The following is a 17,757-nucleotide window of genomic DNA, read 5'->3' as shown; positions in this document are numbered from 1 at the left end:
ATTTAACTTGAGCTTTTTAAAAAATCAGTCCACATTCTTTCTGCTTTGTGCATCATCACCAGTTATAATGTCTTTGCAGTTGAAACTTAGCTGCCAGTTTGGTTGACAAGCAGCAAGTATATCTGATTTTGATTACATCCACTTTGATCTTCTATAGCTGTAGTCTCTCTGTAGTGCAAATAACAATAACTTTTTTGTCATGAAAGCAAACTGATCATAAAAGACACACACACACAGAGCAGGCAAGTTGAGTGATTAGATTCTAGTTTTACACAATAACATCTTTAACCATAACCTCACTTTTATATTAATATGTTAATGGCTCCAAAGCCCAGTGTAAAAATGTGAAGATGTGGAGAACATTGCTGAGTGAGAGAAAAGTTTAAATGCTGCAAAGTTAGCTTGCAAACTGCTATTCACACCAGGCCCTTATGTTAAAGATATTTGGCTTGCTCACCATCTATTTGATGCCCTCTAAGCGTGCCCTTGAAAGCATGCCTCGCATCCACCCAAATGTGTCACAAGTCTTTTAGCTACCAGTATGCTTTGAGCAAAGCTAATTATCATGTGATACTCCACTGTACCATATTCTGCCAGTGCCATGCTCATGTGGGTGGAAATTGCTGATTCCGTAGCTATGCAGAGAATTGTTTCCTTACCACAATGCACTTGTCACTGCTTATGTAACGTATCTGGAATGTTTTCTGGACTCCACTGCAGAGAGAGGATACGTACCAGTACAAATAGAGCTGTGCACACTGTGGGGCTCAGTCATGTGCTGTTTTCACATAGTCAGATGCCTCTGAATCTGTTTGGTGGCATGTCCAAGAGTAGGCCATGTGTTGGCAGCTGTCATGAGGCTGACATGCGGGCACACTTGGCAATGTATAAAGATGAAGAGATATTGGGACAGCTGAATTCATTCATTACAATTTAGTCTAGGACCATGTGCCTGACAATGGCCAATGTGGGTATTCTAGCATCAAAGAGATAAGGGGCTTGAAGGTCCTTTGTAAGAAAGCTGTGACAATAACAACAGTAGATCCAGTTCAGAACAGAAAATGTGCCCCTTTCATAACACACTGGACTGAATCTTCAATACCTACTTCCAACAAGCCAGAGATGTTTCTGAGTAGCACAGAACATGGAGGAGGCCTGAAGTGGCATTTCTTAGGCCTTGTCTTTAAACAGAAGAAAAGATGACTGCTCTCGCTGCTAGCTGAGCAAGAGAAGTTTAGAAAAGCAATCTCATGGCTGAGTTAAGAAAGGAGATGATGTTCCTACTTTACTGGTGAAGATGCCAGAGATCAAGGCCAGCAGTTGACAGGATTGCTGCAGTGGTTCTGCACTTCCCACACCTGGGACTATCAGCTATGTGTGATACTTGAGGATAACTTTCACCAGCAGGAGTACTGCTAGGGCCTGGACCACAACAACACTGGTGGGACCAAGTTGTTATCGAGACCTGCAGTGAGTGGTAGTGGCTGCATAATATAAGATAAAGGAGACTTTTGTGTGCTGAGATTGGCACAGGAATGCTGGGGCTATCTACCAGACTGAGAGCCCAGCTTCCTGTGGAAAAGAGTGGCAGTTTGCCCAGTGGTGGTTGGCTCCCTGGAATAGTTGCTCATTGATTTGAGCACCAGTTTGGGTTTAGGAAGCCCATGGGGAGTGACATGGTGGAAGTTTGTATGGCAATATATAGTGTGCTGCAGGAGGATGTGCTCAAGGTGGCCAGCATTCCAGAGATCATTCAGGGTTTTGAAACAGTTGGGATTCTTGAACTTAGCTGAAGCTGTTGATGGAACCCATCTGTCCATTCTGTATCCCCTCCCATCCCTAGCCCAGTTGTATATTAATAGATATGAGTGCCCCTCAAAGATGGGTGATGTGGGCCTTCACAGGTCAAAATGGCTGGTGGACATGTACATGAGGTAGGCAAGCAAAGGGTATAATGTGAGAGTTTTTGAAAACAGAGGCAGTAAGGGACTCTGATCTCACCTGACAACATTGACATTAATGGTGTGTTTATCCCCATTGTGAATCATTGCATATCGCTTAATGAAACCATTCCCAGATTACATAAATCTGGAGAGATACTGATTCAACTCTATACTCAGCAGATACAGAATAGTGATGAAATTTCTGGGAGACAGAGCTGACAGTGGAGATGACTCTCCTTGAATGACCATGTTAGTGATTAATGTAGCAATTGTGATGCTTGCCTGTAGTATTTTGCAGAACATATATGAAACCAAAGGTCGTCAAGTGAGAAGGCAGAGAGGCTTGCAGCTACCTATGCATAGCTGGATAGATAAGTTATTGAATCTGAGGCGGTTACTTAGAGCAGCCTACAATGGGAATGCTGACCTAACCAGAAATACTGTGTACAGGTGCTTTCCAAGGTAATAATGGAGAATTGGGGATGGGGCAGTGAACTGAATATCCCAGAATTTGATTCCTTTTCCTCCTAATTCCTTTAAGCTTCCCAAAGGCTCCCAGAAGACCTTAAGATATCTCCTCTAGACTGCTGAGCCAGGAACTGTGATACAAGACAGTATAATTATAACAGCAAGTGTGGACACACAACAACACTGTATCTGAAATAGCATGACTGGCATTAGACACGCTACATTACTGCTATCCTGGTAGTGCAATTACAGATGGTTCCCTTATCTAGTGTAGACACTGCTAAGAGGTAGGGTGGTTTTTTTTCCCCCCACAAGTGAGTACAATATACAGTTCATTTTTATATCAATTTCAGCATTACAGTAAGTGTTTCAGTGAGTGTATTTTGTGTTTGGGCTATTTTAAATTTTCATGACAATTTTGCAGAGTCTTTTAAAACGTCTAAGGGATCTTGAAAATGGTAGGTGAAGATCCTCAAGTGACAAGAGAAGAAATGAGACTTTTTTTTATTTGTTACTTAGGCAGTACATGGGATTGTGATTGGCATAGTGCACAATAAAGTTTTACATACTTAAGTATAGTCAGATGTGCTTTTACTTGTTGGATTGAAATACTCTGGTGCATATGTATGATGTTAAATATTTGTACTCAAATAATGTAACAAGTACTCCTGAAGGGAAGGGCAGGACAGATGCTTCTGTTAAATTACATACAAAGTGGTGCTGTGTAATTGAAGATAGTGTGAAAGGTAGAACTGAAAAGAACAGAGATTTATAGGGAGAAAATTTATTGCTGTTACCACCATGGACCAAACTGGAACAACTGAAAAGTCTTATGATGTAACATTCTTCAAGTGTTCTTAAAAATTTGCTCAATGCCAAGAGAGACTCATAATGAGTATGTTGTACAGGTATGGCATTTTACATACATCTCCAAGTCCCTGCAGTAGGTAATAAGGAAAAATGTCAAGTTTCTGGGTTAGGCACAAGACTAGAAACAAAGATGTGTTTTAGCGCTGGTATAGAAAGACTTTTTTTTTGTTTCTTGAACTCATGTAACTAAAACACTAGAGAGATTTTTATTGCTTAAATGCTTGGGGGGTGGGGGGAAGCAAGGTATTTGAACATTGATGCAACTTTTTCTTAAAGTTTACATGTTATTGTTATAGAGCCCAGTGAAGATAAATCAGATCAGCCTGGATGAAAGTGGAGAACATATGGGCATATGCTCAGAAGATGGCAAGGTACAACTAAACCACCTACATATTTAAAGAGGCACCAGGCAGTGTTTGTATACTAAACTTTGGGTCCACATGATATCTATGCAGTAAATACCCGTGTTAGAAGTAATTTGATCTTCCATTTCAGGAACTGGACTCACCTATGAATACTCATAATTAAAGTCAAATATATTTTGCACAAATGTGCCTTAGGAAAAGTAATCACAAGAATGTCAATAATGTAACTGGTATTAAGCTGATTAACAGCTGTTGCAGGAGGACATGTCACCTTAATCATTACTGCTGTGCCAGTTATACTTCAGTGACTAGTCTGCTGCTCCTGCAAGACAGTAGTTTAATGCCTTTCTGCTATAAATCCACAAAATTGGATTTTGTGGCATGATTTCTGTGGGCTGCTAGTTTTCATTTTCACACGTTATGAATGTTTCTCTTGAATTATAGAATCTTTTGATAAGCAATCATAGTTTATCAGAAGAATAAAGTGTCTTACAATGGCCACATTAAATAAATGCAAAATCAATATATGTACAGTCCTAAAAAACTGGCACCTACTTCCTAGACTGTGGACATATATCATTCGTACAGTATATAACTAACAATTATCATTGCTTCCCTGGAATGTTGAGCTGTGACATTTAGTGGTTTTAGTGATTGATTTTCCACTTATAGGAATGTCTTTTTTTTTTTTTTTTTTTTTTAAGTCGGTGGCAGTCTCTTCTAATGTTGGTTTGCAGTGAAAAAATTCTAATGCACATGGTGTATTTAAACTTCTTGAAAATAATACTGCTAGTAGACACAGTGCATTAAAAATCAGTTCTTAATATCTATCTCAATTACTGAGTATAACTTGGTTTTCCCTAATCTAGTTTGACAGGGTTTGGTGATCCTAATTTGCTGATCCATTAAGGATCAGTAAATTAAAACTAATGTTGGCTCTTGTGATAGGAAAAAGAGGAAACAAACCCATTTAATTTCTATTTACTTAAAAAAAATGAGTTTTGCTTCTCATGCATGGAGCCAGTTTATATATGCAAGCCTAGTGTTTCCCAAAGATATCTTGATGTTAGTATCTTGACCCAGTAATTGGGATACTAGTGCCTATCAAAAAGGGTTGTGGAATTTTGCAGCCTGTGAGAAACTCAGCAAGGGTGATGTAATCTAAGCAAGATAATAGAAGAGTCAATAATTGTTTAAAGGTAATCATATATGTTGTGCTAGTATTGTTGGGTTTGAATGTTTTTGGAAAGAAAAAATAATGCACCGTTGTAATTACTCCTGTGATGCATCTGTGGATTAGAGTTGAAATAAGAATATAACATAATGCGGCCTTAAATCATACAAATGTGGTTCACTAAATTAATTTCAATAATTGTAAATTAAATTTTAAGAATCTACAGAAATGCACATACTGTAGTCTGAATATTCGGTAAATAATTATTTTCTAATGTGCATTGTAAGACATGGCTTTATTTAGAAAATGTTTATTACTTTGGAAAATGAATTATGTTTTAACCAGGAATCTAGGTCAAGCTTTTGTTCCTGTGACTCCAAATGCTCATTGGCAGATACAATTATGCAACACATAAAAGACAGTATAAGCCTCTGTCTCACAATCCAGTTCTGATTCAGGCACATTTCTAGTTAAGTGTTGAAGTATGCGTGCTGTATTGAACACTTTTCTTCTTGAAGACCAGGAACATTATATCTCTCCACATTGAGCAGGGAGATGTCCATCTGGAGACTTCCAAGGTTAGGAAGCTTCAGAAGTCAAAGGTTTTTGAGCTTGTTCCCAGAAGAGTAATTAATCTGTAAAGGAATCCAAAGAACAATAGGGTGAATAATGCAATGTGCTCAGGAAAAAAATAAATCAAACCATAGACAATCTATGCAACTTGCTTTGCCTCTTTTTCACAATTTTACTTAACACTACTCTTGTCCCTCAGCAGTGGGGCAGTATGGAAAATACAGCTACTATTAATATTTTATTTTTATGACATTAGCTTTTAGAATCCTCAACCAAAGTTAGGTGGTGTTCATACACGTAGCAGAAAATAGTGCCTCCCCAGAAGGCTTTGCTATCCAAGTTTCTGATCCTACAAAGGCTTATACACATGCTTAACTTTACACACTGAGTTGTTTCATTGACTTCAATGGGACTACTATCACTGTGCAAAATTTTACAGCTTTTACAGGATCATAGCTAAGTAGACAAGACAGAGAAAGGGATGTCTGTCTTGTCTTTTACTTAATAAGCTTTTTGAGGCAAGGAGTTTCTTTTTGTTACTTGTTTGTACAATGCTTGTCATAATGGAAGCCTGGTCCATTTGGGGCTCCTATGCTCTATCCCAATAACAATTAACAATAATTTTTATCATTGTTTTCTCTATTTCACATATGGGGAACTGAGACGCAGAGAGATAAAGTGACTTGCCCAAGGACACATAGGAAGTCTGTAGCAGAACTGGAAATTCATCTTAGTTTTCCTGAATCTTAGTTTCCTGAGTCAGTCAAGCTTCAGCTAGTTTCCCATAGCACCAACCTTTACAGGAGACCTGGCTAGAAAGTACTTACAGAGTGCCACCTCTTCCTGACTGCTAATTGTGTAGGTACAAAACATATATGCAGATGATAAAGTCAATAAACATATTTATCAAAAAATCTGATTCTGTTGAATCCGCTTCAGCTATAAAAGAAAGTGCAACAAAGAACAATCTCTGTGGATTTTGAACCAGCTACAGTGCCTCAAGTGTTCTTTATTATTTAATGAACAGGTATAGTCTTATAGGCAGTCCCTGGTAAAGATCTTTGCATAAAGCGAGGAATGTATTTTCCCCAGACATGAGTCAATCTGCACAGAGTCGAAGAGTATGATTCATTTTCTGAAGGAAGACTTTGAGATGAGCTGCTCTGTTGCTTCTGTATTTCTCTAAATTATATACTTCATTTTTCTTCACCATTTTTCCTTCTTTACTTCTCCCACCCTCAACCTGGCACTGGGCCAGCCTTTGTGACTGAGGAAGGTCACTGGCCCTGAGTTAGTCATAGAAGTCAGGGGAGAGCATTGAAATATTTCCAGGCCCACTTGACCTGGTATCAGTGAGCATTCTAGAGCTAGAGTCTCAAACTTGAAACCCAGACATAAACCAACCGAACAACTACATCTGGAAGCACTGGATTGTCAGTCCAGTCATTTTTACCCATTTAAGTATAAGGGTCCATGTATTGGGATACTTAAGGCCCAGAAAGTGAGTGTAAAATCAGATATAGAGATACTGGGTGTCTATAAAATCAGATACAGAGGATTTGTGAAACATAATGGTTTCCCAGTGTGAGATGCTTTTTAGACTACCTAAAAATGTGATAAACTGAGTGGAGACAGAAGGTAGAACCAGATAAATCCAATGTAGCTTTGTAATTTGAGAAGAATCACTTTCTCTTTGTAGAATAAAAGACATTAAGGAGTAATAAACTGATCTGTAGGTTCTCTGAGTAAACATAATATACGTTTTATAATGTGGGGTTATTTTCACTTTAATTGCCTGGATCCAGTTTACTTCCAAATTTTGAACGAATATAAATGTTGAAAACATGTATCACTGTGTGCATGGACAACACAGTGCTACATATTTATTGGAGCAGTTATAATTCTAGCAGCTACTGCTGATGTTAATTTTGGTTATTCGGTTTTAATTCATTTAAGAAGCATGGTTGTTTGTGGTTCTTTTTAAAAGAAATATACAGGCTGTTTTGTCAGATGGGTAAGAGATTCTCTTGTTGTAACCTCTTATTCTCTCACTGGCTTTTTCATTTTTGTCTTTTATGACTGTAGTTGCCCCTTAGGAATCATTCAGAAAAAAGTAACAAGATCTTTAGAATAAAGCTGGACAGCCACCAGTGATGAGCCAAAGAAACTTTAGTTCAGTATGTCTCCAGGAATATCTACTCATGCTACGAGACAACACTAAGAGCTAGAGTTGTGATTCCCCCGCTCCTGTACACACACTCGAGCTAGCTCTCATCAAGACACCATGAATATAAATAAACAGCACAGCTGTGATAGCACAGTCAGCAGCAGCAGAGGCATGGCTGAGCCATGCAGAGTACATACCCACCGATTTCAGAGGAGGTTGTACTTGACACAGCTCAGCCGTGCCTGTGCTCTGCTACCTGTGGTACTGCGGCTATGCTGCTATTTATACTTGCACCAGCTTAATGACAGCTAGCGTAAGCATATGTACACGAGCAAGGGAATCACACCCCTCACTTGTAGTGCAAACATAGCCTTAAAGAGTGTTTTACATACTAACTGGGGCCAAGATACTGCTCCGGAGGCTTGGACATTATTTGGCGACAGAGAGAAGCACCACAAGTCTGCAATGATGGAAGTCAGCCAGTGAATTGTACAGACCAGTGGAGCCCAAACTTTTCCTGTTACTGGTGAGGGGGAATGTAACGGAATGTGTCCACAACTGACGCACCCTCAGTCCATTACTGCATAGCCAAGTCTTCCTCGGCAGAGGAGCTTGGGCTGAAGGCAGAGCTAGGGACAGAGAGGAAATGAGGGCAGAGCTGGCCTGGGGGTGGAGAAGAGGGCAGAGTGGAGTTGAGGCTAGGGCAGGAGCTGGGATGGGGGCAGAATGGGTTGTGGCTGGGCGCAGAGCAGGACTGGGTGGCGCTCCCTCCTGCCCCTGTAGGGGCTGGCCTGGGCCCTGCTGTGCAACCCCCCAAACATTCCTCCATGCCCCCTAGGGGATATGTCTGACAGTTTGGGGACCACTGGTAGAGATGAATAGGTGATATTCAAATTGAGATTGACTCTATACCTACAATAATCTTTGGGGATGGAGGTTATTTTGGGGGTGGGGAGGGTATCTTTGGGCAATTGGCATAGCACCTCAGATTCAACAGAACAAACAAAACAATCAGATGCAGGCAGAGGAAGGGAAGGAGACCAAGGAGAAGGGAGGAAAAATTGAGTCCATTTCCTTGAACAGGCAGAATAAAATCTGTTGAGAAGGTTGTGGGTCTTGGAAAACTAGTGTCTGTTGTCCAAGTCTGTATGTACACTGTTGCTGCTCATTTGCCTACACAGTGATTATTAAATATTACTGTTGTTTCCTCCTTGTTTACAAGATAACCACACCCTGAGCTAAATAAATTTGGACTAAATTAATTAGCCCAAACAGTATGTAAGAAAATGCCATGGTCCAGAAGAGCATCTCTTGAACAAACTGGTAAATATATTTTTACTGGAGAGCTCCAAGACTCATTCTGTCATTGGCATATGTGTCCTGAGCATCTCCTTCATTCCTCCACTTGAAATGTTTGGGGATCTCAAGTGTGTATGATGCTTGCTAGAAGCAGAGAGGAGAATCTGTTACAGCTTCTGGCCCCAGATCTACAGAGCTGAAATAAGTATCCCCAAGTACACGTGCACCCTTCTCCTCTTTCTCTAGCTAGACCGGGGTAGTGCCACTTACAAGAATTTAAGATAATGTTTTCTTTTTCCATTCATTCCATTTTGTGTTGTCTTTATCCACATTTCTCCAGGAATATTTTTCACCTTTCATTCACATGATCATTGACAACATTATTTAGATATAAAAAACCAGAAAGATAAATCTTCTATCTTCATTGCAAAAAATCATTTCTGTTGCATTCATGGCTTCGATTATTCTCATCAATTCTTTAAAGAGAAGAAAACATTTTTCTGTTCTTAAAACCTATTAAACATCTTTACTGTCATGAATATAGTTTTGTTTGCTGTAGCTGTATGTAGTGTGCTTGGCTCTGATTGAAGGAGAACATTTATTGTATATAGTTGCAACTGCAGTGGTGACTACTAAATAGCATTTGCCAACAGTTACTTCAACTCACTAGAAGAGTAGAGGGACCTTTTCATAGAAGGAATTCCTAAGTGTAAGGAGAAAAAACATAGTATGGCTGGATGCTTTTAGGAAAGGCCATGAAAATTATGGTGTTTAGGGCATGTCTACACTACACAATTCAGTTCACTTAAGTTTGGTTGACCTACAGCCACCATAGTAATTAAATCAGTTATTCGTGTTCACACTACCCTCCTCCTGCGGGTGGTGCGCGTCCTCACCAGGAGCGGTTACACCAACTTAAGTGGGGCATTGTGGGGGCTGACAGCCCAAGCTGTCCACTAAAGCCCTGCCACCCAGGATTGACCATTGGAGCTGTTGCCCCGGGATGACCTCCAGAGCCGGGCTGTCCAGGATGGCAGAGCTGAGAGCTCGGGCTGTTAAAGGCCGCAGCAGTCAATGTAAGCAATGCAGTGTCTACACAGGCACTGTGTTGACCTAACTACATTGACCTAAGTGGTATGCCTCTTGCAGAGGTGGAGTTATTAGGTCGGTGTGGTGGGCAGCAACATTGTAGTGTAGACGCTTACAGAGTTAGGTTGATGTAAGTTGCCTTATGTCAACCTAACTCTATCGTGTACACTAGGCCTTAGATTTCATGCTAGTTTTGCTTTATAGTCCAGAGGAGATTTTTCAAGATTTGAAGGATTCTAAGAAGCATCTCTGAAGCTGAACTGTATTAACTTTTTTTTTTTTAAAGGCACTTAGCTTTTCAGAAAAGAAAAGCTTTTAATATATGTTCCATTGAGTTTTATTAAGAATATGTGAATGCTTTTCATATCTATTAAATTAGTATCTGTTTTAACGGCAGTGATCAGCCTAAAGCAAAAAGAACTCTTATTTCTTGTGGTTCTTGTAAAACCTAATTGCAAAGAAGCACTCTGGTACTGTTTAGTTTCATAAGAGACCTTAATGGAATCCAAGGAAGTTTCAGATAATTCTGAATTGTTAAGTGTACTGCATTGTTTTAATAAGCATGTTAAGCATTAGCATTTTCATTCACCTCTCAGTGTTTGTCAGAGTGATTATTATTTGATTATTAGTATTTGATGTTAACTGTCTCTTTAGGTGCAGGTATTTGGATTGTATTCAGGAGAAGAATTTCATGAAACATTTGACTGTCCTATTAAAGTAAGTACTTATTTAATCCTTAACAGTTACATTATTGGTGCTTTTAATAAAATAAGGGTCACACTGATTCTTTTGCTAAAAAATACTAGTTCTTTGCCTTAATGTTGTTTAAATCTCTAGAAAATAGTCATCTGTCCCACTCCAAAAGCTTTTGAGCTGGTTAGGTTGGAGAAAAGCTGATCTAGATTTTGTACAGTCTAGGGTGGTATTGTCATTTTTAAAATACAAAAAGCAAAGCGTGAGGGGGAAATTGTCAGGATTCAGTTTCCTGTCTTAACCTATTCCTCTCTGTGTAGATCTGCGATTATAAATTTTAATGGTTGTGATAAGTGCTAGGTCAATATTTTTTAATTGATTAGGATCTTAAATCTATCCTGGGCTCAAGTGGTGGATGATGGTGTCCCAATGATGATGCCCTCTGTAGTAAGGGGAAACCTCAGTTATGCTCCTCTTATCATAGACAGATTGGCTGTCCTCAGAGAACGGCAATAGCAGGGTTGCGTGAAGAGCCAGGTGGCTTTTTCTTGGCGGGAAAGAGGGCAGTTCTTTTGGTGTAAGATTTTGTTTTATGGAAGAGAACCATGATAACATTTTTCCAACAATACTGAGTTTTGGCCAGTTGGGAGCTTCCATGGCATCTTAATGCAAAAAGACCCATTTTTCATCTCTCTACCTAGTAAAAGAGGTGTAGCTGTAACAATCCATAATGAGTGAAGGTTGCATACTGTGACAGTTGATACAGCATCAATGTCGCAATTTAACAGAGAAACAAATACTTCAGCAATTATACTTTTTCTCCCCCTTTAAAGATTGTTGCTGTCCACCCTCAGTTTGTAAGATCCCACTGCAAACAGTTTGTAACCGGAGGAAAAAAGGTAAGCTGTCTCAATATTATAGATGACTTTACATCTTCTCTTCCCTTCCTCTTATATTTATGGATTCCTCTGTTAAAATAAATATATATAAATATATTTAAAAAATTACTAAATGTATCGATTTGAAAACCTAGAAGGGAGGAGCAATTTTTTCCTTCTCTTGATCCGTTCTGCCAGAAAAAACAAAACAAAAATACATAAGGTTAAGCCTTAGAGGGAAAGATTACCACTTCTTTTTTAAATGTGGACACTTGAATGATTTAAAAACCAGGACTAAGACTAATAATAATAAAAATAGTTTTGTGTTCTGACAAAATGTTGATGAGAATAATTGGACTTCATGGGCCAATTTCTCTTCATACCTTCAACCCTTTGACATGAAAACAGAATTTGGCTCATAGTGTTATCTTCTGTGGTATATATTATTTTCTGGCTCTGTTCCTTTCCTGTATGAATAAAAACAATGTATGCCAAACTGGGTCATAATACATTTGTCCTTTAAGTCTGTCTTAGGTTTTCATTTTTGTGCTTTAATGGAGTACGTAATCAGTTGTGAGAGAGAATTTAGGCCCCTTAGTTTTAAACTTCTTTGTGTGTCAAGGATGGACTTTTTTGTCTCTTTTTTGTACCCCTTGGTTCCAGGCAATTTGGTCTTTCTAAAGTTAATACTAAGATGTTTCATTCCTCACCTACCAAATAATGTAATTTTGACATCCAACATCATTGTCCGTATGTTCCAGAATTGACCCTATATCATTCAGTGTACATTTTAGGAAAAAAATATTAAAACAGTGCAACTTGGTGATTAGTTACGTTCATGTAGCCATTTATTGTGACCCTTTCTTTTGAATTAAAAATGAACATTTACAGTTTTAGATTCATCAAACTTTATCTGCCTTGCCAGATGTCGCAGCAATTCTAGTGCTGCTAATAACCTCTTTTCCATCAGGAGTAAAATTTATTACTGTTACTCATTATTTAAAATAAAATAGCTGTGATATCAATGGTTAAGCCAGCTTTAAGATTTGTGGTTCCCAAACAGCACCCTCTACCCTAGCACTTCAACCCAAATCCCAGCTTGGTGCAGAGCGGAGGCAGGGTGTGTGGAAGGCTTGGAGAATGAGCTCCCTCGGCATTTAGTGTGCAACGGCAGCTCCTGTTCCACAGGGCTGGGCATGGTTCCCCAATCAGGGCATTGCAGCTTGGCGCAAGGGGTCATAGCATCACCCAGGTTTGGCCTGGCTGTCCCTTCAGGCCAAGTTCAAGTGAATGGCGCTGCAGCCCAGAGTAGGGAGCCAGGCCCAGCCCAGCGTGGTGGGTGTGTGAGTGGGCTTGGTCTCCAACCTTTTCTTCCCTCTCCCCTCCTCCTCCAGGCCTCCTGTCCACACTGGGCCCACAAACCATTTGGAACCTTCATGTGACCCACTGATGGGTCACAACCCACAATTTAGAGACCACTGCTTTAGATAGTGCACATCACTGGATGTCTCTCCCAACAACCAAGTTGCCAAGCATTTGAGTGGTGCTAATGGTGATGTGGAGAGAGAAACTGGGAATTCATAGAAATGAGGAAGCTCTGTCAGGTAGTAAAATAACTTGGATTCACCTGATCCCGAACGGAAAAAAACATCACGGATTTAACACATCTCTTTGGTTATCTTTGATTACTTGACAGGCTGTTTTTTATTCTGCCCTCTGGGAAATGGTATACTGATTCCTAATGCACGCCCATTTTCCCCCTCTTCCTATTAATTTTTTGCTGAGAAAAAACTTTCCTCTTCAGAAAAACTTTAACTGACATCTTAGCATATTATATTTAACATTTATAGTAATAAAAAAAAGCCCTAGAAATTTTTAATTTTAGTCTATTAATATATATATTTATTTTTAAAACCCTGTAATTAAATTTAAGATTGTGGCCCAACACAAAAAATGCAGTCTTTGCAAAATCATACCCGGCTCTGTAATGAGCTCTGAACATACAGGCCCTACACAATTGGATCTTAATCTATTGCAGGTTCGGGTTAGAGCAGAGATGGCATGCAATACCAACACTATTAGAGTAGTCCCATTAGTTTCGGCAGAACCTTTCGTTTACCCCAACCCCCAAATGTAGCCTTTCAGATGTGAAGAAAACCATTTCAGTATGACCAACTGCGGTGTTATCTGTTGAGTAGCGTATAGAAATAATAGCTTTGAAAATCATGAAATACCCCCACCCATCCCTGCAGAATTTTAACTTTGGTACCTAATAATAGTTTATATGCTAACATCTTTAACTCTTTCACTACTGATCATTTGAGCAGAGAGGCAGCTGTTGAAGAAAGACTTTGCATGGAGTACTCCCACTTTTTTTCATTCTCTTCTAGTTACATTATACATAGGCTTGAAAGGATTAGATTTGTATCAGTAAATGTTGATAAATGTTGTTTTCACCATACACATGCAAACCGAAAATATTTCCGTAGAGAATTGAAATTTACAGGAAGGCAAAGTAAGAAAAATGATGGTTGAGAACCTATTAGATTTTGATTTCAGGCCATGTATTTTTTATATTTTGACATATGATTTTGACAATTTGTGTGTTAATGGTTATAAAGTTTTAACTTTTTGAATCTCAGTGTCTGCTGTCATTAAATAATTGTTTGACCCCCTACCCATCGACTGAACCCTCATCATTTCCCTCAACTGTGAAAATTTAAATAGATGAAAATAGAAAAAAATAGAAAAAATGCTTAAAACCCATAATATTGCACAGCTTTGAAAACTTAAATAGATAAAAATACAAACATGCCTGATATTATAAATGATAAAATCCTAAAAATTTAATTCTGCCAAGCCTGATTATTCATATAGTCATTTCAGAAAGAGTGAAGGATGTTTACCTTTTGAATGTTTGCACATGTCCCTTCTATTTAAAGGTGTCTGCAAGCCAGTGTGGCAGAGCCAGAGATCTTTTTCCCATAATCGTACCAGTGGGGCAGAGTGTGTGCCCTGTGGTTGGCCATGCTGCTAGCCAAGGGCATAAACAGGTGAATTGCCCTGAACACCCTCAGTTCCTTCTCACCACCTGCGGTCGATAGTTGGAGCATTTGTCCTTGTTGTACTCTTTCACATTTTGCCGTTAGATAAAATGTTTCTAGATTTTATTGTTGTAATTAGTGGTACTCATTTTAGGAACATTTTTGTTTCATTTTTTTTTTTTGAGCTTTAAGCTTGATCTGGGGCATGCCTAAGAACATGGGTTTTAAGCTCTGTTCTGAATGTAACAAACCTGTGCCTGTCAGTGATCCTTACTCCCGCTGGTTTGTGTCTGGAGAAGAACATGTGAGACATAAGTGCCCTATCTGTAGGAGGGAGTTAAGACTAGGATTAAAAAGTGGAGGGACGTTTGATTAACACATCCTAATGAAGGCAGCTTGGTGCCCATCCTTGGCACCTAATTGTTGGTACACAGGGATTCAGAGTGTACTCCAGCTCTGAGCATACGCCAGGTTTGGTGTCATCTCTGTGTTGTTGAGAAGGTATGATTCTCTGTCTCCATTACCGCACAAGCAGCAGCAGAAGTCGAATGCTTCTAACAAGAAGAGGCTCTCTTGTCTGAGGGCTAAGTCCCTGACAGAATCAGACAAGAAGATGGATACCAGGTTCAAAACTAAGCCAGCTCCAGGTAGGTTCTCCTTAGCTATAATCATCTGTCATTCTAACCAACGTACAACATAATAGACAAAGGAGGATTTGTCGTTTGAAGGCCCAAAATTATTTTCAAAGACAGATGAGGTTCTTCATTCTCTTAAAGATTCTACAGCAACGTTAAAGTCTTCAGGCATATACACTCTAGTCCAGCTTATCTTGCAGGATAGAATAGATAGCTTTCCTGGACCTATCTAGGCCATATGACTCAATCACCTTCTCCTCTGCCATTTGCTACCTACAAACAGTCTGTAGCACTGAAACAGTCTATTTGATTCCTTAGTTGAGACCAGCATACCGCTCACTCTGATTTTCCCTTCCCTTTGGGAGTAGGTTGTTCCGCTTCGTAAGTGCTTGGACTCGCATTACAACAGACTAGTGAGTTCTAAGTGTGGTGGAACTGGCATGTATCTTGCAATTTACCTCTGTTCTCACCACCCATTCACCACCCACATCCTTTTTCAGAGATAATTCTCAAGAGAGTGTTCCAATTCAAGAAGTTCAGTCTCTGATACTGTTAGTGGCCACAGAGGAAGCACCTCCTCAACATCAGGGAAATGGATTCGGTTCCAGTTTATTTTCTCATTCCAAAGTCCAAGGGAAGCCTCAGACCTAATTTAAACCTGCAAACCCCCAACAAATACATAAAAAAGATAGTTTTGTGTGGTTATACTAGAATCTGTTATCCCATTCTTAGACCCCAGTGACTGGTTCTCTGCCCTCTGCTTTAAAGGTTGCCTGTTTCTGTGTGGCTATTCACCAGAGTCGCAGGTGGTTTTTGTTATAGCAGCTGTTCATTAGCAGTTTATGGTCCTCACCTTCAACCTCTCGTCAGCACCTTGAGTCTTCACAAAGTGCATGGCAGTGATTGTAGTGCATCTTAGGGCTGTTGATCAACAAGGAGCAGTTCTCGACTATCACAGCGAGAGTATATTTCACTGAGGCCAGGTTTTGGGTGATAGTCAACCTGTACAGGGACTTGAAGGGTTGTCCCCATACAGCAGCAAGGAATTACCTGAGACTTCTAGACAACATGGCAGCTTGTACATATGTGCTTCAACATGCAAGATCTCACCTCAAAGTTATGCAGAGGTGGTTGAAGTTGTTCTATCACTACCCTCATAATCCAGCAGAGATGTTGACTTTCCATGCCAGTAACGAAGTGGGTATTCACCCATGAAAGCCCATGCTCTAATATGTCTGTTAGTCTATAAGGTGCCACAGGACTCTTTGCTGCACACCAGTAAGTGTTTTGTCATCGCTGGAATGATGACTAGACCCTGCCAGTGTAAGCAGAGGGGTTCTCTTTGCCCCATCTGTGCCCTCCAGGACATCACAGATGCTTCATCTCCCATCTCACTTAGGGAACCTCCAGACTCAGAGAGTCTGGTCAGATCAGAATCTTTCTCCATATGAGTGTTTGAGAACTTGGAGCTGTTCACTTGGCCTGTCAGATTTTTCTTCCCCCCATCAGAAGTTGTACTGTAATGTAGAGTAATCATGGACACCACTGCTACTGTGTTCAATTTGAACAAGCAGGGAGGCGACAAATCAAAACCTTTTGCCAAGAGGCATTGAACCTTTGGACTTTCTGCATTAAGAATGCAATTATGCTTGCTTCCCAGAGGTCCAAAACAGTCTGCAGATCGTCTGAGCAGAACATTCAGCAGAGATTCTGGGGAATGCCAGAAATAGACCTGTTCACCTCCCAACAGAGCAGGCTGCCTCTTCAGTTTGAGATTAGGTAACAGCCTGAGGTCATTAACAAATGTCTTTTTAGTCTCCTGGAGGGGGAAACTTCTATTTGCTTTCCCCCCATTCTCTTGGTAGCAAGAATTTTATATGGAAACACAGACAGGATCACACATTCTAATCTTTATAGCACCAGGCTGGCCTCAATGGCATTGGTTCGCCAAACACTTGAGAGTCTCACTTTGAAAATCCTTAACTGTTCTTTAGGTCTTAGACATAGTTTTGCTGCACCATGGGCAGACTCTGCATTCCAGCCTTCTCAGCCTACAACTGACTTCTGGTTGCTCAGTGGCTAACTCCCCAGTATACTGTTTCCTTGAAGTTCAGAATGTTCTCTTAACTAGCATGAGCACTTAACTTAGAAAATGGAGGAGGTTCTCTGTGGTCGCAATACAAAAGTACCTCTCCTTCACAGGATCCCATACAGTGTATTCTGTTTTACCTGCTTCATGCAACGGAAAGAAGAACTCTGCCAGTTCTCTGAGAGTTTATTTGGCAACTTTCTCAGCATTTCATCCTCCTATGGAAGGAAGGTATGTTTTTTTGAGTCCTATGACTGTTAGATCCTTAAAAGGATTGGACAGGCTCTTCCTTCCTATAAAAGACCCCACATCATCATGGGATCTAAATTTGGTACTGGGGTTTTAGTAGGGCCCCCTCTTTTTAAGTTTTTATCTACGTGTACCATTTTTCTTGTCTCAAAGAAGGTGGCATTCCCAGTGGCTATTACTTTGGCCAGAAGCAGCAGAACTTCCAGCTTTAAATGCAAATA

At 39.9% G+C, this 17,757-nt stretch overlaps 1 protein-coding gene across 4 annotated transcripts in view; it reads left to right on the top strand.

Moving 5' to 3' along the window:
• Positions 1-17,757, top strand: part of VPS41 (VPS41 subunit of HOPS complex) — a 169,802-nt gene that overhangs the window by 57,146 nt on the left and 94,899 nt on the right. For 3 of the 4 annotated variants that reach the window (XM_050937689.1, XM_050937688.1, XM_050937691.1), the window contains exons 5-7: positions 3,578-3,652; positions 10,603-10,665; positions 11,475-11,540. In XM_050937689.1, the coding sequence (XP_050793646.1) occupies positions 3,578-3,652; positions 10,603-10,665; positions 11,475-11,540 (204 nt within the window). The remainder of the gene's footprint in view (positions 1-3,577; positions 3,653-10,602; positions 10,666-11,474; positions 11,541-17,757) is intronic. The other variant, XM_050937690.1, reaches the window with a different exon arrangement.

This window comes from Gopherus flavomarginatus, chromosome 2, assembly GCF_025201925.1.
Source record: "Gopherus flavomarginatus isolate rGopFla2 chromosome 2, rGopFla2.mat.asm, whole genome shotgun sequence".
NCBI classification, from domain to species: domain Eukaryota; kingdom Metazoa; phylum Chordata; order Testudines; family Testudinidae; genus Gopherus; species Gopherus flavomarginatus.
Note: the sequence above shows the minus strand (reverse complement) of the source record. Positions and strands in the feature narration are given on the sequence as shown.